At 39.9% G+C, this 21,925-nt stretch overlaps 1 protein-coding gene across 2 annotated transcripts in view; it reads left to right on the plus strand.

The window, feature by feature from the left end:
- Positions 1-21,925, plus strand: part of kif26ab (kinesin family member 26Ab) — an 80,401-nt gene that overhangs the window by 14,460 nt on the left and 44,016 nt on the right. For both annotated transcript variants that reach the window (XM_028000361.1, XM_028000362.1), the window contains exon 3: positions 17,275-17,745. In XM_028000361.1, coding sequence (XP_027856162.1) covers positions 17,275-17,745 — 471 coding nt within the window. The remainder of the gene's footprint in view (positions 1-17,274; positions 17,746-21,925) is intronic.

Below are 21,925 nucleotides of genomic sequence, written 5' to 3' on the forward strand. Positions count from 1 at the left end.
TTTTATATCAGTCATTTAAAAATGCCTTAATAGGCATGAAATACTAATAGTTGGGGATTCTGACATCCCTACCTTTAGTAAAATGTTTGTTTGGTGGATGAATGTAGTAAAGTTAAGTTATCTCAAAGTTTAACTTTCATTTCAAGTTGGTTTTCGTTGGGGTTTCATACCTGCGTGTCGATCTTTAGGCCATCTTTAGGTTGTGCATTTTGGGTTTGCAGTTAGTCTTTGAAACAGGCTTCAGGGGTCCTAAGTAATTCTTGTCTCAGTGACATCTAAATCAAAATGACAGATCGTAACTGTTGTTTGCTGCTCTAAATTTGTGCATCAAACGAAAACATCACTGGAATGCCTTTGAACATGTCTGTGCAACACGGAAATGCTGTCCCTCAACAGATTCCTGGCACTAAAGGGGTGGAAGTTCCTGGGAAGCACACCTGCACTTGTGAATTTGATGAATTCCTGTTACGTTTTAGTGGTGAGAACAGGAGTTGATGCTGTGCTGCTCACACCTTTGATATTTTCCTGTTATTCACATAGTTAAAATGAGATTTAGAAGTGTTTTTTTTTTCTTTTCTTTTCTTTTTTTTTTTTTTACAAATATGTTGTACCTGATATGATGTTTTTTAAAGGTAAATGTTTAATATATCATATTTATAGATTATTTTATGCAGAAATCATAATTTTACAGTTTTTCAATTATTACATTTATTGCGGCCAAAAATGTAAGTTGAATATACTGAAACTAATACAGTATGGATTCTTCAAATACATGTGTGGTTTTATATCTTCACTGTTTTTAACGCAATTTCACATTTAAGCAATATGCAGACAGACTTTTTTCTCCTGAAATGATCCACTTCATCAAGATCTTAAATGTAACTCATGTTACATTTAACTTCATAGCATGACATGGAGGGGATCACAAAGAATGATACTGACCTTCACGCACTAATTGGCGAAGCCCATGTACTGTACTAGATTTTCTACCACGCTTTACTTTTTCCTTCCACTCAACTTTCGATTTATATGCCAGGACACAGAACCCTGTCTGTTCTGTAGCAATGATTGTGTTTATGGCGGATGTGGAGGATATTAGTGATTGTCTGATGGACAGCTGTCAGTAGTCTCTCCTTGATTTTGTCAATCACATCAGGGATAATATTTTATATAAAAAATCTTTTCTGTTGTCTTATGATATTTTAAAGAAATACAGTTATCAAAATTACCTGAAATATTTTGTAATGAATCTATATATTATAGGAATTTATCTATTTGAGTCGAACAGCTAAGCTTTTCAAAGACATTGTTACGTCACTGTGATGCACCTGCGTCTCTAGTAACGTGTGACTTTCAGACAAAAATAGGTAAACACATTTTTGCTCAGATGTGTCTTAACATTTCCGCTGGCCTTGTGAACCAAAGTCACATGGTCATTACCATGTCCATGTTGCCCCTTTCCTTCCCCTTTGGTCCAAGGCTGACCCCTCGGTGCTCCTTTGCCCCACGCTGGGCCTTTATGTCTTCATCTCTTTGTGAGAGCAGAGCTGTTTTGGCTGTGCAGTCCAGCCAAGGGCTGAATGCTGGACACACTTGAACTCCCACAGATGCCGACACCACAGACCAGGTTTGAACTGAATTTGACCCATCTGATGTGTTCGCCTGTGTGTCTGTCTCTTTTGTGTACTCGGCACGCAAACATTTGCACAACTTAGAAACTAATTGCACGTTCCTGACAGAAGGTGGTTCCCACACTAGATTGTAATATAAAAAGTAATTCCCATTCTAATAGTTCGGCCAGAGGGTGTCATAAAAGCAATAAAGTAGCTTTTAAAAGTCATGCTATGGTGCTATTTGGATGGAGAGCTGAAGACCCCTGGAGCAGTGGAACAATGCTTAATTAGCTCATAAACAAAGGCTAGTGGGGGATCAAAAAGGGCAATCAAAGTTTCTCACTCCTTTGAAATTCTCACACCGTCTACAAAGCCATCTCTAATGGCTCCGTCACCCTGGTTGTTGTGTCTTACTGTGGTGCGCTTCCTGACAACATAAAAGACGCAGATTTCAAAAAGAGCTTCGGACAGGCGATCCAAGCCGTGAACCACTCCCCTCTCCACCCTTCCTCTCTCTGCGAGACGTTTATCCTCTGCTTACCCTTGAAGTTTGATGTTTGGGTCCCCTCAGCGAACACTGCTGCTTAAATCTTTCCTGTCTCAGTCTTATGTCTGTGACTCAGGCGGTTTATTTTGGACAATGGACTGCGACAGGCTTTTGAAAGCTTGTCTGGACAACAGGTGTGCATCAGGTCTGTGTGCATGCTCCTCTGCGGTGTTTTTGGAACACATCGTTGTGTTATATTTTTTTAATGCCTGGACACGAGCCTCTTTAAAGAAAACAGACATCCTCTGCCACACGAGGACAGCATGGCAGCAGGTCGGACGCAATCTCTGCTTGTTTTGTGCGACTATGTTATCATCTCCTGTTTCCTGTCAAAACAGGAAAGGACAGGGGCGAAAATGGAGGAGTAGGAAAGTGCTGCCTTGATGTATGTTGGCTGGAGGTCCAGCTCTGGTTGATGGTGACCCTCCCAGTCAGGAAAAACAGACCTCTTCTGGGTGTAACCCACAGTGGGATACTTCACGGCGTTATTTTTATCACTTTCACAAAGCGCAGCAGGGGGATGCCTTTCCCAGCTGTTGACACAGGTTTGGGTAATTTTTGTCTCTAAAACAGCGCAGGAGATCTGAGAGACATCCCATCTGGCCGTGTCCCGTTGGCTGGCAGCCTCACATGTCTCTGTTTAGGAAGGGAAATCCTTTTTGGCATGATGTTAATCATAAAAGCGAGACACTCCTTCTCTCTGGGTGATCTCTAGACCTCAATCACAATACCTTTTCCGTCAGGCTGGAGGTGTCAAATAATTTTATCCATCCATCACACACGTTCTGTAGATCTTTACAACAGGACGGCGCAGGCACAGAATAGAGCTGCAAAACGCTTTGTTTTAGAGTGCAGCTTTGTGGAAATTCTGATCAGTGGAGAGCTATGAGAGCGCTGATGAAATATCAGGTAAGAAAAACAAGTAAGTCAGAAAAAGGACAAGACCTTGTCAGTTCACGTTAGGCGTTATTCAAAATTATTGCCATTTTAGACATGCTCTTATAGTTTAAAATCCTCTAATAGAGATGCTAGAGAAAGTGTCTGAGCTATTGTCTTTATGGAGCACAGGCACTTCCCTTCCTCTTCTCCTTACTGCAGACAGTTGGCCAGCTGGCTGAAAAGCGGCTTTTACAGTTGAATACAAATTAGCCAAACTAGGCTAACTTTGAAAATATTTCATTTATCAAATAACACAATCATAAAGTGGAAACTAAAGGAGTATCATTCATCACTTTTATTTTAACATTGTTTTAAAACTACGATTGTTTTGTGTTAATGTCTTGTAGAGTATTGTCACAAATTTGCCTCGAACCACCACAAAGTTAGGGCGATGTATGTATTTATACCTCTAATGCCTCATAATGCATATACAACACATACATATTGGAGTTCTTTACTGCCACCTGGTGGTGCGTTTCATTCAGATTTAGCTAATGTGCAAATTTAACAGCTACATTTCTGTCTCCTACATGTATTTTGTTCAAATGACCAGTTTGTGTAAATTTTTGAGTCTGTTGGATAATAATGTGTTATGCATTTGATAAAAGATTCAGGTAGTAAAGAGTTAAGTAATCAACGGCAGCCTGGCTGCTTAACAGAAAGCCCAACTAATTGCCCAGCAATAAAGAGAAGAAAGAGGGAAAAGGAACTGGTGGCCTTTATTCACAGCAATCAGAAAAGAAACTAGCAGAGTGAGATCCCAAGGTCAGGCAGGGCCACTTTTACTTCACTTAGTGCAAGTTTACTTTAATTTAGTGATTTGTTGTATCGACATTAAATTAAATTAATTAATACTGCAAACATTCATACAAATTAAATGTAGACGAAACCTGGACAATGAGAGCTCTTACAGAGTTATTTTAGATGTTTCTGTTAGGGATGGAAATGCTCTTTTATAGCAGTCCATGTTGCTACAGATCTGAACTAACCTCTGAGTGAAGCCTGTTTGCACCTGCTATGACAATACTACTCATTACATACTAATTGCCAAGTTTTCAGCTGATCCCTATAACTAATCAGAATAAGGTAAATGTCCAACCCATCCACAAAGATACATGCCGTGATCTTAAATGTTCATCTAACACAGGCCTGAGTGACCACAACAATATCCTGGATAAGAAAAAGATTGATCGTTTCCTGTTATTTGTGCCATTTTTTTATGGTTTGATTGGATGAACAAGAAACCAGACGGTAAACACCAGCAGTAGCTCCTTCAGCGTGTAGTTTCCAGATTGGCAGCGGGGGACCTGATCTTCTCTCCATGACCCAGATTAAGACGTGTGTGCTCTCTGTCTGAGGTCAACACCATCAGCACGGAGGTCGGAGTTCAATTGTCTTTCCTGACAAGGCTTTAGTTGGGGTTCTCGATCTCCGGCAGAAGGCCACACCAGAGCTGACCCCAGCGAGTTGTGAAATTAGCTGCCCTTTGACCCCTTCGCTCCAACAATCAAACCCTGAACATGGTGAGGGCGTGCTTCTGCATCCCCTGATCTGCTTCACATCTGACTTTGTGAATGTGTATCTGAAAAAAGTATGGCTGTAGCATGTTATTCAGTCTTGCATGAAGTCATTAGTTGTAAGAAGAGACTCTTGAGAGGCAAGGAGATGAAACTGCATCCTAAACTTTATACCTTTAGGTTTGTATCCCTGTCTTAGTCTCATAAGTCTCTGTCTTCTGTGGTTATTTGCTCAAACCTGTGTTTAATTCTATTATATGGAGTAATAAGTGCCATTCATAAATACAGCAACAGACCAACTCATATAAATAGTGTTGTAATATTCAACAAAATATACAAATCACATTCCAGATTGAAAGCTTTCACTGTGACACATTCTGTCATCATGTTGCGTCTTCTTGTGCCGTCTAAGCTGCAGTCTAAGGATTACATGTCTTCCCATCAATCCGAATTCCTCCACTTTTTCTGAGATCTGTTGTTCCGACAATTTAGGTGAGCAGACAGAAAGCACTGACTTCAGGGTTTCCCATGTCGGTGCCTCTGACATACACACTTGAAAAAGTATTCACAAAGCATGGTTGTCATTTTACAACCACAAACCTTTGCATTTTTTATTAGGGTGTTGTGTGGCACACCAACGTAAAGGAGAGTTATTGTGAAGTACGAGGAAAATTATTGTTGACTTAAAATTTTTAAAAAAGTATAAAAGGTGTAACGTGAATGTATTTAACTCAGCTGAGTCCATACTTTGTGGACTCGTCATCACTGCAACTGTTTTTGGAATTTGAGTTCGACTTATCGATCCTATACAAGTCACGAAGACTTGTCAAATTTTCCTTTGCAAAAAAACTCATGCTTGGTCAGAATAGATTAAGAGCATTTTAAACATCAAGTTTTATGTGCTGACAGAGATTTATAATTGGATTAGGTCCAAACTTTGACTAAACCATCATTGTGCTACGATATAAACATTCCGTTGTTTCTCTAGCTGCATGTTTGGGAAGATCTCCTGCTGGAAGGAGAACATCCACCTCAGCCTCAAGTCTTATCTAGTGGAGGTTTCCTCATTCCTCTAAAGAAATATGTCACCACAGCATGACACTGCCACCACTCGTTCTTACCGCCACATGTTTCAAAATGCCACACTTAGTATTTTGCATGTAAAAAGTTAAAGTTTAATCTAATCAAACAACAGCAGCTTTTTGCACATGTTCGCTGCCCTGCACTGATTGTGATGAACTCTAATCCTTTCTTGTGACTTTCTTCTTGGCTCTCTTCCCTAAATGGAGAGATTTATTAACAGATTCTCAAATCGAAGCTGTTGATCTTTGCAGCTCCTTTAAACTCACACCTAAGGGTAATTTAGAGTGATGTACTAACAGGCATGTTATTGGATTGTGGAGAGAAGCCAAAGTTCCTGGAGAAAACCAACACACGTACATGGCTTTACATAAAATGATTGTCCTGGGATTTAAACCCAGGATTCATCTGCTGGCAGGCAGCATTGATGATAACTGCTGCACCAGGCAACCCTTTGAATGATTTCATTACTAAAATCAAATGAAATACAAAATAAAATTAATTTTAATCATATTCTTTGGACATACTGTGAGTTATAGAGGAGATAACTGCAGAGAGTGACACCAAATCGTAGAAAACGACGTCTGAATTTGCATATTTCAATTTTTTGGAGAAAATGTTTTAGGAGCTTTGACTTGCAGCCCACGACTCTGTTTGCAGGATGCTATTGTTCCTAAAACACAAAGTGAAAAAATGTGCATGTGGAAAAATTTTGATAAGCTAAGCATTTTCAGTGATGGTGAATGAAAATCTTGCAGAGTCAATAAGTGGATTAGCCTGTGCTATTCTCCACAGAGACAGTTCAGCCTACTTCCTTATCTCTCCGAGATTCACAAAATGTGTCTAGACTTCTCAATTAGCAGAAGAAAAACTAGATTCTGGTTGGAGCTTATCTTTCGTTGTTTTGTTTTATCTCTATCTTTTACTCTTGCCAGCCGTCACTGTGGATTTTTTTTATAAACACACAACAGTTTTCCATTAATACATCATCCCTGACTGAAAGCTCTGGCCTGATGTTTTGTGTTTCTATTATTAGAGATAATTGTGCTCTCTGACAAGTTATTGGCATGGTAATGACATCTTTTATGATAAATTAGTACCCCCCCTCTGTGGTGTACCTACACTATAATGTTTTACCAGACTGACTCTGCTGCTGCATTGTTCTGAGACACAATGTGTGTCACTCCATGCGGCAACGCTCTGCAGACTGGATGTGGATGAGGCAGGAATGCTCAGCCCAGCTCAGGATTTTAGCATATAAGGAGCTAGAATGAGTATTCCTATAACCCCTACACATTTATGATGTTAACCAATTTGCCCGTCGCTCACATATCTTTACTGGTGCAGGAACTCATAGGTGAAAATTGAGACATCAGGCAAATAAAAAAAGTGCCACGCTCAACAATAAGCACTTACTGCGCCTCATTATGTGCTTCTCTCCCCACTCACTGAACCTACTGAGCCACCATGATTCTGTGGAGAGAGACGGTGGGAGGGGGACTGAAACTCAGACACTCTCAGCAACAGAAAAATATGAATATTTATCCTTTATAGTGGCAGCGTTCCAGGATAATCACCATACTGTCTATTGGAGGGAGAAGTGGACAGAATTAATAATGAAGGATACTCAGCACATCATTTTGTCCCCACCTCCCCAGCAATCTGGTCAGATCCAGGAGTATATATTTATTTATTACAACAGGAACGTTAAGTCAGGTTCATATTAGGCTTGAGCCAGTGTGAAATTCTTGGTGTAAGCTTGAGCAGTTTCATGCTGTTTGCACTCAAATTTCAAACAAAAATGGCTGCATGCAGTGGAACAATTATAATAGAAACTGGATTATTTTTCAATCACCAAAAAGCAAAATATATATCACTAAAATGAATGTTCTTAGATGTTATGTATGTTGGATATCTTGGGAAAACTGGAAGGAAACACAAAGGATCATGGATCATAAAAGCACATTATAGCAGAATGATTGAGGGCAGCTTGTTTCAACTCACTTTAATGATTCTCATCTTTATATTTCCTCATTTTGGCTTTTTATATTGAACTGGATATACAACTTAGAAGGTGATCGTTGTGATAAAAACTGAGATTAGTTTTATGCTCTTTAAAGTTTGACTTTAAAAGGACAAAATGATTAATTTACTGTCTTTAATTTTTAAAGGAATTTATTGACATAATCCCACAGGTTCTTGTATGTTTTGACTTTAACATTTTATGTCTTTTAACATTAGCATGTGATTGGCCAGATACTTAGAACCACTTCCATATTTGCAGAGTTTCTAATTAATGAAAAATGGTTGTTTGATAACTATTTGTGGCTTTATTTGTGATTTCACTCAGAATTTTAGTGGTTTTTGCTTTTGAAAATGCTGTTTTTACATTGATGTTATAAACAGGCCCATACCAAGTGCATAAGAATCATCCCGTTCCGCATGTTCTCTAAATGTGTGGCTTGTAATTTAAAAACACAATTTAAATGTTGATGTAAATGTGATGTGATGTATTTCTTTTACATTTATTGGTCCAGAGGATGCATGTGCTGTACGTAATTACTTCAGTTTAAGCATGAGTAACTCCCTTTTTTCCTTTGATAATTAACTACTGAAAACACACGCTCCTAGTGTTCACTGCAGCCACATTTTAACCACGAATAAAGATTAGTCGCCATAAGCCCTTGGCAGCAGTTTGTTTTTGTTTTCCCCTCTAAGTAAACTGCAGGGAACTGGGAGCGCTGCAATTCCCAGTCAGAATGTTTTCCTGCTAAGCAAACTGCCGTGGAAAAGCAGGCAGTTGTCAGCGCTTCTTACAGTATGAAAATGATTTTGACTAACAAGGATGGCTGTGCTGGTGGCACTGTTGTACGAGAAACATGTGGAATAGAGTGGGCACTTAGACAAAAAACAAGCAAGCAAGCTCAAGCAGATGGTATGGGAATACTAATTTGAATATGAAGTGTGGAACAGAATTGATAACGGCTTATTTAACTGAAACATTGCATTTTTAAATGTACATTTAAAAAAGGGGGGACATAAATATTGGCCTGTTACTGACTTACTATGAAATTAGTTCACAGATTCACATGTTTTTTAAGGGAAAAAAGAGATCTGGACAATTTCAGTTAGAAATCCAGCAATTCTCACAACGATGGCTGTTTCCTCTGTGCAAGCATTGTTTAATCTCTCCAATCAGACGCATATTGAACGAAACTAATGATCAGTCACCACCAGATGTCTAATTGAGACATCCTTTCTTGCATCTGTCTCCCTTCCTACCAGTGGTGAATCTGTCTTAGCCCTGCAACACTCTGACCCCAGTCAAAGCTGATGAAAGCTTGATGGATTTTGGGCTGAGACACCCAGAGCTTGAGCCAGCTGAGGCCTCCTTGCCTTTCCAGAAAGAAAGAGAGAGAGAGAAGCAGAGAAAGATATTGAAAAGGTGGGGGAGAGGAAGAATGAAGTCTGTCCAAACAGTCTGAAAAGGCTTGTTTTCTTTAAGTGCACAAGAGAACAGGAAAAGGTAATTAAATGGCCAAGTGGTGAGAGGCTACAGTGATGGATGGGTGTGAGAGATGGCTTCACAAACATACACACACATACATATATAAACATGAACATATTTTTTTGCATTTTCTCCTTTGCCTTCCAGAAATATTCACTCTCTTTATTATGGTGACACAATCCTAATCTATTTTATTTGGATTTTATGTGCACAACTGTAATATGGAAGGAAAATTATGTATGGTTTTCATATTTATTTTTGCTATATTTTCATAATCTTATGTGTATTTTTGTTCCTCTCCCTTTACTCTTATATACAAAGGGAAATATAGGGGATCCAGTATTAATTTGTAATTAGTGCCTTTTTATTCCCATCCCCTTAAATCAAATACAAAGCAGCTAACTGCGTACAAAGTCACCTATTTAGTGCATGCAAAACAACAGGTGTAGCGGCAGCATCATGATGTTGGGGTTGCTTTTCTCCAGCAGAGATATGGAAGCTGGCTGCAGTTCATAAGAAGAAACTTTATTTTTTATCAGTTTTGAATGCAAGTTGACACTATTTTGTGTTTCTCTTTCACATAAATCAAAACAAAATACATTGCAGATGTGAAAAAGTTCAAGGGAAGCGAACCCAAGGCTCCACGAGTTCAAATAGTGTATAGTGGCCACTGAAAGGAGGAGCAGTAACTGTTAAATGGGTCGACCATATGGAGAGATGACACATCTGAACTTTGAGTCGGTGGTGATTTCGGTATGGTTTAGCAAAAACCTATGAGTGATCACATATGAAGTTGAAGGTCAACAAAACTCACAGCCTTTTCAGATTTGACGGACAGTGATGTCTCTGGTAATGCACGTCGTGGGGAACTGCAGACTGCAATGTAGGTTACTCTGAGATGTATCACTGTGCATGAAATTCCTCAAAATAGAGCATGTCAGCCAGGAGGACAAGAAGGTCACAGCTTTTCTTTTCTGTTAAATCTTTGTGTGCTTCATCGAGTGGCTGGTTTGCTCCCCCCTGTGTCACAGTGTGATGTTACGGGCAGGTGGTGCTATCATGTGTTAAAAGTATCACAGAGGGTAAAGCCTATTTGCATTCTGTGAGCAGTTCAGTGCCAGCTTAAAAGAAAGAAATGACAAGAAGACAGAGGGCTGTCATCAGTCCCTGAGCTCTTCTTGAGTCTTCAGACGCGATGATTTAGATGCTCATTTAAAGGAAGACTGATTCTCAAATCCTGACAAGGTAAATGGGTTGGAGAAGGGATTATGATCTGGTGCTTTGTTCTGAAGCTAGTTTGAAAGTCATTTTTAAAAGGAAAATTGCTTATTTGAAAACCTTTCTCTAAAGTACCTAGTTGTAACTTCCACTCTTATACTGCAAAAACAAAAAATCTTATGTTTTTTTCCTCTATATTTTAGTATAAATACCTTAGAAAACTTAAGACAAATTAGCTTTCGGGTAACTTTTCAGGAAGAAATAGGAGCCTGTTTTAAGTAAATAATTCCTTATTTGTGATGGAAAATATGCTAGTTCCAGTGGCAGATTATTTCACTTATAATAAGATATTTTTCTCATATTATCAGTGAAATAATTTGCTAATGGATCTAATACTGTTTTATCAATATTAAGATGTTACTGACTTAAAACCAGGTCCTACATCTTGCTGAAAAGTTACTTGTAAGTTAGGTTTGTCCAAGTGTTCTAAGACACTTAGAATACTAGAAACTAGTATTTGCACTAGAAACTAGAACAAAACTACTTGATAAGATTTTGTGTTTTTGTGGTGACAGCTTCTGAACGTCTACAGTAAAATCCTCAAGATGAATCAAGCAGGTGGTGTTCCTGCTCACATCCACTGCAGATGATTGAATTTGTTGCTGCGGTTGTCCGCTTGTTTTCTCCGAGGCTGTCGTCAGGTAGGTAATGACAGTCTTCCTGTGCTTCCTGAGACGCTTTGTTTGGGGAAAGTCTTATTACAGGTTTGTTTAATATTGTCAAGTCAGCAGACCGTGGGCAAACATCTGTTTGATGTGATTTGTTGTGCCGTCCCTTTTTGTGTTCCACCAAAGGCGTTCCCACAGTTAAATAGCATGCTAGTGTGACATCCTGAGTCATTGTCTGTTTCTGCCTCCGAGCAGGCAGTGGTTAAATTTAATGGTCTGCATCCCCAATCTGCTGTGGCTCTAAAAGCTTTACCTGATTTCTAATCAGAGCCACAGGCGAACTTGGGGAATCTGAGCAGAGTTGGTGGGTTTCCGGAGCTGAGATGGAGCAGGAGTCTGAGAGGGATTACACCTCTGGATGTGTTGCTTTTATCTTGGGAACGTAATCTGCCTTAATGCTCTGTGTTCACCTGGGGCAAGGCCAGCAGCTGTGCTCGTTTTTCTCCAACTTGGCTGTCAGAGTGAGCCGAGCTAACCTGTGGGAAAACGAGTCAACCTCATGCTCCCGTGATCACCCTGGGACCCGGACGGGGGGCTCCTGCGGTTTATTGGGGCACCAATCTATCCAGGGTCTGTGCGTTTTAGGTCAACGTGTCTCAGGTCGAGTAAACAGATGATTTTCTTACATTCAGGGAAAGTTAGAAGCTGAAGAGGTTTGACAGTTTCTGTGTGGTCTTGATTTTATAAGAAATGCAGTCGGTAGGAAGTACTTAAGAACTGTGATGTGTAAACAGGCCTGGCACTGGTGTGAGAATAAGATATAAAGCAATGTGGTGTTGTACTTACTACTTTTCAGGAATGTTTCCGTACCGGTAGAACAATAAATGGGAGGTTAAGGAAGGGGATGAGGAGTGATTGAACAATTAGATCTAAATCAGGAGCTAAAAAGGGTTATTTTTCAATTTAACGAGAGAGACAGAGAATGGACCATACAGTTGTGAATTCCTTAATGTCAACTCATATAATTGATAATGTATTCTGTCCCTTTAATTTTTTTTACATTTTGTAAATTTATTGGGATTTACCTTTCACCCAGTGACTACTGGAATGGCCAAGTAAAAGTCTAGACTTGAAAATATCCGCACCCACTGAACTTACGAGGCTTTGCTTCAGAATGAGCAAAAATTTCCACCTCTAGATGTGTAAAGCTCGTTTAGAAATACTTCAAAAGACTTGGACCTAAAACTGCCTGAAAAATGTGGTTCCACAAATTATTGACTCTGGGAGATTGAATATAAATACATGAAACACTTTTCAGGCATAATTCACCATTTTATGTTGCTCTAACGCACAAAATTACAATAAATACCTTGAGGTCTGTGGTTATAATGTGATGAAATGTGACAAAGTTGAATACTTTAGCAGGACACTATGAATCACAGAAACCTGTCGACTAAATAAACTCAGACTCTTTTAGGTGACGTTTTGACGAACATCTCAATCTTTTTCTAAAATTCCTTCCTATCCTGTCTGCAGATTGAAACAATTTCACTTCATTTTCTTTCTTCCATTCCTGGAGAGGGTCACAGTGAGCTTTCATGCTTGGAAAATATCTGTCGAGCTCAACTGGAATAGAAAATATGGTGTCCTGGAGTATTTTGCTTTCAATCGAGCGTGCCTAAAAGTGTCTCGGCAAGCGAGGGGCCTCATGCATTTCAAATCACTGTGACCTTCCCTTGATTTAGGTCAGCTGGTTGGATCTGGCCCGGTGCTCCACATCAGTGCTACATCAAACACTGAATGTAGAAACAGTTAGATGGCAGGTCTTTGCTTTGCCTGGTCAGAGAAAGGGTGCAGCGATAAGACGAGGTAAATGAGGTGTGATTTCAGTTCTGTTTGCACACAGAGAAATCCCGTCCATCTTTCTCCCAGTGCTCTCTTCCATAAGTGGTTGCGGCTGAACTTGTTTCCATCAGCCTCTGGGCATGGCCTGTCTGTGATGACACTCTCCATCAACCCATGGAGACAGTTGGCTCGTTTCTCTTGCTGCTGCCGCCGCCCTGGTTTTCATCACAGTTAGTGTGAGGGACGAAGACAAACTCCAGTCTCCAAGGACCATGAAGAGTTCAATCCACCGGCTGGGCTTTCTCTCTCCATGGCCCTCAGTGCAGCTTGTTTCCATAATAAGGCCACAGTATCTGACTAGATTTGTCCCCAGAGTTTAATAAAGATCACCACTGACAGGCAGTAAACCAACACAACCATCCACACGCCTCCAGGCAAGGTCCACAACCCCTGCCTGCCTCCTTCCACCTCTCCCTGAACCTCTTATGCAGCAGTCTAGCACTCTCCACGGTTAGAAACCGCAAGTCGGAAACCAAAACCAGCTCTCGTATTAACAATGGCCGCAAAGACCTGCGGAGGTTCCACGCCTTGCGCGGGGAATGCTTTGAGCATTCGAACTGCGCCGAAGCCTTGCATTACATACTTCTCTGAAGCGATGCTACCCTTCACACCCACTTGCACCTGTCAGTAATATATCAAATGGATAATAAAAGAAACAGTATGGCTTTGGGGCTTGAGCACTCATGCATCATATGCTCCATGCTTCTACTTTACGCCTATGGATAAGCTCTCATGCGTTTAGCTGGAGCAGGATAAAAACAGCATATGAGAAAAGTGTTTGAGCTGCTACCTATAGTTGAAGTATTTTATAACCAGGCAAAAATAACTTGAGTAAACGCAACATTTCTGTTTTCAAATGGTGATTTCATTGATGTTAAAAGAATATCCAAACCAATTTGACCCCATGCAAGAAAAGCATTCATCTCCTGTTAGATCATAAACACTTTGACTGACCACATGTTTTGGATAGTTAAGTTTCAAAAGCCACACCCTGGCCTGATTTCTCACAGGCCTTTTAAATCAAGAAAGCATTTAAATAGAACCTGTCTGACAACCTGGAATAGGCAATACATCATGTGTAGAGCTAAAGAAAGTCAAGAACAGCTGAGAAACAATCGGAAATGGTTCACAAAGTCATTTCTCTTGCTTTAGGTCTTCTGTGAACCACACTAAGAATTATTAGTGATTCTTACAAAATAGGGAACAAAACTATTTCAAAAGCACATTGATGATTCATCCAGAAAGTCACAAAAGAACCCAAACCAACATCTACAGCACTGCAGAGCACAACGTAATATTGGCCCAAAGACCCTGTTCACATTTGCCAAACAAATTCTTGATGATCAACTAGACAATGTTCAGTGGATTGACAAGATAAAACTGGAACAATTTGGAAGCTCAGCGACCCAGACATCATATTTATGGTCATGCATGGTAGTAGAAATGAGATGGTCTGGTGACGTTTTGTCGCTTCCTGGTTTGAAAAACTTGTTAGAAGTGCTGGAGTTTGGGATATTAAGGTAAAGTGCACTTGGTACATGACTGGGTATTAGGTTTAGGATATTAGGGAACAAATAGTTTTAGACATTGGTTCAGGTTGGTTTTATACTTTTTTCCCCTTAATAAATAAAATCAGGTTATCTTTGTCTGATATTAAAATTGGTTTGATCTGAAACATTTGATTGTGATGAACAAAAAGGTATTTTCAGAAGGGAGAAAAGCTTTTTTTTATACCACCATAGCTCTTGAAATTTTTCTATAACCAGACCTGTGTGAAATATGTGCCACTCTTGATGTCCTCTATCGCTTTTCTTCACCTCTTCTCCTCTGTGGCCTTCAGTTTAATCACATCATTCGCCTCAACATCATCATCATCATCCTCATAATCTGTGCCACCTATCCTGCCTTGCAGCCATGACCCTTTCTTCACACCACTGGGCATAAAGCTTATGGACAGCTTTACAGGAGAAGGCCCACTCTCTAACCTCCAGAAGCCAAACTGAATAACAGATGGGCTCAGCTTTGTGTTTCGTTTTTACTGCACCCCTAAATCAATGCCTAACAATGCATGAAGAGGAAGACGGGCATTGATTTCATCTACCAGTCCCCCGAGTTGGTAAAGGAGTGGTCGGAGGGTAAAGGGTGAAGGGGCGGGGCTTATTTATTACGACTTTCCTTCAATTTCCTGCATACGGAAACGTGGACATGAAGCGAGGCCAAACTGTAAAAATAGCTGCCAGCGGCGTTTTCTATGGCTCGGTATCACATTGCACTCTGTTTTGTAATAAACCGTTTCATCTTCTGTCAGTGGATCTGTCCTGTTTGTGTTTAGATACGCTGCCTGGGTGAAAATACAGTTCTGGTGAGCAGTTTTGTGCACACTGGATAGGTCATGTGATTTTGGGCTCCCAGCGATGCATTTGGACCATTCAAGCATCGACAAGCTTCTGGCATAAATTCAGCTGTAAATTTGACTTCTCTTCTTATCATACATGGCAGAGTTGTTGAAATCGTCTACAACTTTAAGCATAATTAATTAGACCAAACATCTCAACCCTGTGTCTCCTCTAACAGCAAATCCTTTCCCAGAGTGATTTTGTTCTGTTTGTACTGACAGCTCTATGATAGACTTGAACCTTGGTTCTTCCTGGATGGAGAGATCCTTAGATATGGTTTGATGATCCAACTGGATAGTGATTCCAAACATACAACAAAGCTGAGCAGAGCAGTCTGGTTTCACAGCTATGATATTAAAAAAATATGGGCTTTGTTTAAAAGCTTGGCCAGTGGCTGGAAACTAAATAATTCAAATGGTCAAAAATCTGGCCAGCGTTGCTAGAAAAGCTTTCTGATGGCTGTCAAAAGTGTTACATATATTGGTTTGGTTTTATGTACATATTCATCTGTATGTTTACTTTCATATTGAGTGGGCTAAAGAAAACCCTCAGTGAATTACAAGGTTAATTTAAAGCCACATATTAATTCAATATTCACAGACATAATTCATTTACACAATGCTGTGGATTCAAGGCCGACTTATTTAGCTCCCACAACTGTTTCACATTTAACTGTAAGCTTCTTACATTTAAATCCCTCAACAAGACTAGAAGGCTGAAGCATTAATGTCCGTCTGCGACTGTACTGCACTTGCTAATCCATAAGACAGTTTCTGAGCCGTTTACAGTGAGACTAAACGAGACGTTTCTTTTTCACCCCGCCCATGTTTACATGCAAAATAGGCAGCTTGGTAAATAATTAACTTGAGCCACTTAGTTAACATTAGACTCTGGCTCGCTATGACTTCACGCATGACTATCCTTTATGTAAACCTTATTGCGGCTATCCTGAAAAGCTCAATTAGGCAGCAGTTTGACAGTCAGTGAAAAGCATTGCTGATATGTGTCCATTATGTCTCATAAGGCTGGTGTTTGCGGGGCTGTCTGCGTATTGAGCTGCCTTCACCAGGAGCTGATTTAGAGTCCCTCCGCCGGCCTCTTTGCTCTCTGTGCCTGTCGGGTTAGCTGTATTAAGTGGCACTGCATTAGAGCAGTAGATTGTTGTTTTTCCCCACTGTTTCTCTCCTCTTGATCACCACAGAGATTCTGCGGAGCAAAGGTCTCATAAACATTTATGTGCGGGCTGTGAGCTCCTGTCTTAGGCCATGACTCCACAGGGCAGCAGCCTGTAGTGCCACTTTATGCCTCTTAAGAGACCAAATGTGTCTGATGGTGTGTATGTAGACATAAAGTTATATTTCATCCTTACTTATGTTTTGAATAATTTAATCACCGCTCTGTACATCTGCTGCTTACTTGTGGAGTTAGTTATTTTCAGCTTTTTTGTGGTTTATCATGTGTTTTTATGCTGGGAAACTTATCATATGTAAATTATTTTTGCTTTGAGCGCTGTCACTTTGTTTTATCACTCCCTCTAAGCAGAGATGGACAGCCTGGGGAGCCTTCTTAGGAACAAAGTGAAAAGACAACAAGGCCATCCCTGAAAGTTGAAGTTTGCAGCACTACAAAGTATTTGAAGGAATATTTCAATGTATTCATGATGAATTGGCCTTCCCCAAAACTTTCCTTCAGAATTTCTTTTAAATCTTTTCTTACATGATCCAATCATAGGTTTGTGGCAGATTTTTTATCTCCAGGTTTTGTAAACCATTACTGATATCTTGCATCTCTGAAATGCAACAGACACTATTAAATGAAATATATGAGCAGATGCAGACTTTCTCCATCTCCTGACTTAACTTGTATAATTTCTTTCCCTGCAGGACCCTGGATATGCAACCTTCCTCTTTGATCAGCTCCAAACACCTGGGAGTCATGAACCTGACTGTTGCCAGGTCTGCTCCACGCCTCTTCACCAGCTGAGGAAGGAGGCCTTGCAGGCACTCCACTCTCCTGTTCTCGCCTTGGGCTCAGACATGGCAGCGTTGCCCACCACGTCCACTCAGCAACAGCCTTCCAGAATCACTGGTTCGTCCGCAAGTGTAAATGCCAAGCAGTTAGTGAAAGGTCAGCCTACGAACCGCTCTATCCTGCCTTTGGGGGAGCGGCATAAGGTTCCAGGCTGGGCCCAAAGCCCGTCTGCCTCTTCAGGGTCCAAGACCAGTGTGCAGGTGACGGTGGCAGGAGGGCAGCTTACTGGATCTCTGAGCACCATCACCATCCAGGCACAGCAGTACCTCGACGGGATGTGGAGCATCTCTAGACTCAATAACTTTCTGGCTCAGCCTAAACAGGTACGTCTGTATAATATGGAAATTGCACAATCTATTTGCACAATTTATCTGCAGATCCTGATGTCTGATAAAAACATCTCTGTACTGTTCAAGAACATCCCTTTTTATTATTTGCATACATTTTTACACTTCTTAAAATTCTAGTTTTCAAACTAACTGCAAATCAGTGTTACTTTACTGATGGCAAAAGCATAATGAATTTGAAGTGGGAAAAGCTGATTTAATACCTTGAAATAGTGTTTATGTACTTTGTCATTTTGAACATTTGGACCCAAACAAAATTGATCAATTTATGTAATAATATTGTATTATTATTATTGTATGTATAATATGTGAAGTGGAAGGCACATGATAAGTGGTTTCAACCATTTTCTGTAATTAATTCCTTTTCCCTATAAATGAACAACATCCTCAGCATGATGCAGCCAGCACCGTGATTCTTTGTGTGGATGTACTAGTAGTGTTTTGCAGTTTGATGCACTAAATGTATTTACTGGCATTAGAATAAAGGGGGCTGACTGCAATTACACCACACTTTCAAATTTTCATTTGTGGTAAAAAGTCATAACCATGTATCATTATGCTTCCACTTCAGTATCCATTACTTTGCATTGATCTTCCACAGCAAATTCTAATAAAGTACACTGAATTTTGTGTTTGTCACCTGACAAAATGAAAAAAAAAATGTTCAAGAAGTGTACTTTTGAACACTAAACTACTTTTCCAAGGTAGTTCAGCGTAAACATCTAATATTTGAATAATATCACATGCAAGAAAAACTAAATGATGTACATATTCTGCAATGTGAACCAAAAAATGCCACAATTACTATCTTCACTTACAGATTATAAACATCACACTGCAGCTCTCATCACATCAACCATCACAAATGTTCAATTTCCTTTGGGGGAGATGAAGCCTTGAAGAGAGCTGTTGACTCAAAGCTCTGCAGGAGTGCTGACCTCTTATTGCCTGGTGTTCTGACTGATCTAAGGTCAGAGGTCATCCCAGCAGTATTCTGCTGACCTCATCCTCAAGGGTATATTTAAATAACCTGGACCATAACTCTTTATGTGTCCTTTGGTTTATTAGATGTGTGACTGGCGTGGATAGTTTTTTTTTTTTTTTGACTTGCTGTCATGATTAAAGGCTGAATCTTTTAAATGATTTAAACTGTTTCATTAGAGGATGTGATCTCCAGCATCTCAGAGCTTATCTCTGCCTACTGATAAGAAGGCGCTTTGCTTTACTGCAGAGTTACTTCCTGCAATGACGGTGACATCTGTTGTCAGACCTAACTGAGAAACAAATGTGACATTCTGCAGCTGCCAGGCTCTACTCAGATTAAACAACATATGTTAATAATATCTCACGCTGTAGCACCTAAGAAATTAGCAAACAGTGGCTTGCAAATGTGAGCGTTTGTCACAGTACAACCACAAACAGTGAATGTTATCTGAATTTTTGTGCTAGATAGACCAACACAAAGTAGAGCACATTGGAGCAGAAGAAAAAGCGCTTTTTTTTCTGTTTTTCTTTTATTTATTTTTTTACAAATGTAAACCCATGTTTTTATTTTCAAACCTTTTTACTCTCACACCCTTAAAAAAATCACAATGCAAGCAATTGCCTTCATAGGTCAGATAGTTATTGCAGCCTGGCTGTGTTTAGTTTAATCTTAGTATAAATATAGCTGTTCTGTGAAGGCCTCAGAGGTTTCTTAGAGAACATTATTTGACAAACAGCATCATAAAGACCAAGAAAGAGCAGACAGGTCAGGGATACAGTTGTAGAGAGAATTTACCAGCAGAGTTGAGTTACAAAATTAAGCCCAAGGAATGTTTGAACATTTCACCCAGCACTGTTTATTTCTTTATACAAAAAAGAAGAAAAATGGCAACATGCAGGGAAAAGGGAGCATTAATCAGAGAAACAGCTCAGAGGCCCATGAGAGAGATCAACAACTCAGGCAGGAAAATTTGTTAGCAGAGCAAACATTAGTTGTGCACCCAAGAACTCTGAACTTTGTTGGAAAGTGACAAGAAAAAAGACATTATTCAAGGAAACCCATGGGTATTCCTGTTGCAGTTTGCCAAAAGTACCCACTGTGAAGCATGGTGGTGGCAGAATCATGCTTTGGTGATACTTTTCTTCAGCATAGAGAAAGAGTCTGGTCAGAGCTGATGGGAATTTAAACAGAGCTAAATACAGGACTTTATGGGAAGAAAACCTTTAACAGGCTGCAAAAAACTGGATTCTGGAGTGGAAGTTCATCTACAACCAGCATCTTCTTGTTTTTCTTCTTTTCTCTTTAAGGATCACCAGCGAATCATCTGTCTCTGTTTAGTCTTATCCTCTGCATCCTCAACTCTCACTCTGACTAACTTAACGTTCTCTTACATATCAGCAGAACATCAATCCTAAATGTACAGCTTGAGCTATACTGGAAAGATTTAGATTAAAGCATAGAACAGCCCAGTCAAATTTCCAGAATTAAATCCAATTCTTTTTCTAAATTCATGACTTGAATAAAATAAAGATGTTCAGATATGTTTTTTATTCAATCTGAGTGAGCTGGATGTAGTTACACACCTCAAACACTTTGCAGCTCTAAATACAAGTAAAGTGTGTAGAGGGTTCAAAAACGTGTTGACTCAACATCCAGATATTTATTTGTAAAAAAACACAAAGAATCAGAAAGCCATGTTTACTTTTCTTTCCACCTCCATTCTGTTGCATAACATACTAAATAAATAAAATAAAGTTTGTGTTTGTAGAGTGACAAAAAATACAAAGAATTTCAGTGGGTGTGAATACTTTTGTGAGGCACTATAACTTTAAATCTCCCCTGCTCTGTTTTTTTAGTATAAATAAATGAAGTCTCTGGGTATTCGTTTCTTCCTCATGCTTGAAAAGCTGAAGACAGATTTTCTTTTCCCACCAGTAATGTCAACAAGTGCCTGTAGAGATGGTTTATGGGAGACCATCAAAAGCTTTTAGCTGCTCGTATGCAGCCTGGCTTAAACCAAATGCCCTGGCAAAGACAGGAGAGACTGACTCGTGTTCTCCATCTTTGTGTCTAAAAGCAATTAGTGGCTCTCGAAGCCTGGGTGAGTTGTTCAAAGCCCGCAGCTGAGGCTGAGGCCGTCCTCGCTCTGGGAGAAATGTCCCCTCAGGACATCAAGCTACAAACGCAGCGGTTTCTTTCATTAAAACCAGATCCTTCAGAATGACAAAAGCCCACACACTCTCTTGAGAACTGGAAGTTACACAGTGCTGAAAGGCACAAGATTCCCACTCGTGTTCCCAGCAGAGAGAGTTTACTGCGCTGTTCTGGCAGGAGGGGCAAACATATACTGTGTGTGTTTTATGCAGATATTCTTCAGGGAATGTCAAACGTGGTTTCTGGAGTTCATTACACAGCACCCAGAATCTCTCATGTGGGTTTTGTTTAGCATGTTTGTTGCATCTATTGGAATGAAACAGAAGGGGATCTTTAATAATGGGCGGTTTAGTCATTAGACTTAAAGAATTTCCTGTCTTAAATCTCAACTGTAGTTTGTCTGTCTGGAGTTTGGATCTTCTCTCTCAGGCTGCACAAAATTCTCTTGGTGTTGCTTTTTCACCTTGGTGTTCTAAAGTTGATTTGCCCTCTAGGAGTTCATGTTCTTAAGTCGTCTGTTTTTTGTGTTGACCCCTTGTAGAGTGACAGCCTGTCCTGAGTGAACTGCACAGAGAAGGGCAGAGGATGTATGCAGCTTACATGGAAGGACGCAAAGTTTACTCCCATAACTACTGGTTTTGGTTAAAGTTTGTTCAGTTTTTTACCTGTGCATGTCAATGAATGGGAACTCATCAGAAAATTAAGCTATTTTAGTAATTCAATTTAAAAAGTTAAGTTATTACAGTGGATCCCTTGTATTCAGAGTTTAGGGACCACAACTGTCTGGAAAAGCTAATATCTGTGAATACTTAAGACACTCTCTAAAAATGATTGTAACAGCCTATTTTAATAGTTTCAATCACCAAATATACCTTAGGATGCATTAATATGCACAGTGGAAACCATCCTAGCATTACCACAAAAGCTATCGTCCACATTCTTCCTTATCTCCACAATTTGGAGTTCAGTCAGTCAGGACCAAGAAAAAAGAAGGGGAGTCCTGGATTGGCTGCTTTT

This window comes from Xiphophorus couchianus, chromosome 19 (genome assembly GCF_001444195.1).
Source record: "Xiphophorus couchianus chromosome 19, X_couchianus-1.0, whole genome shotgun sequence".
Taxonomy (NCBI): Eukaryota; Metazoa; Chordata; class Actinopteri; order Cyprinodontiformes; family Poeciliidae; genus Xiphophorus; species Xiphophorus couchianus.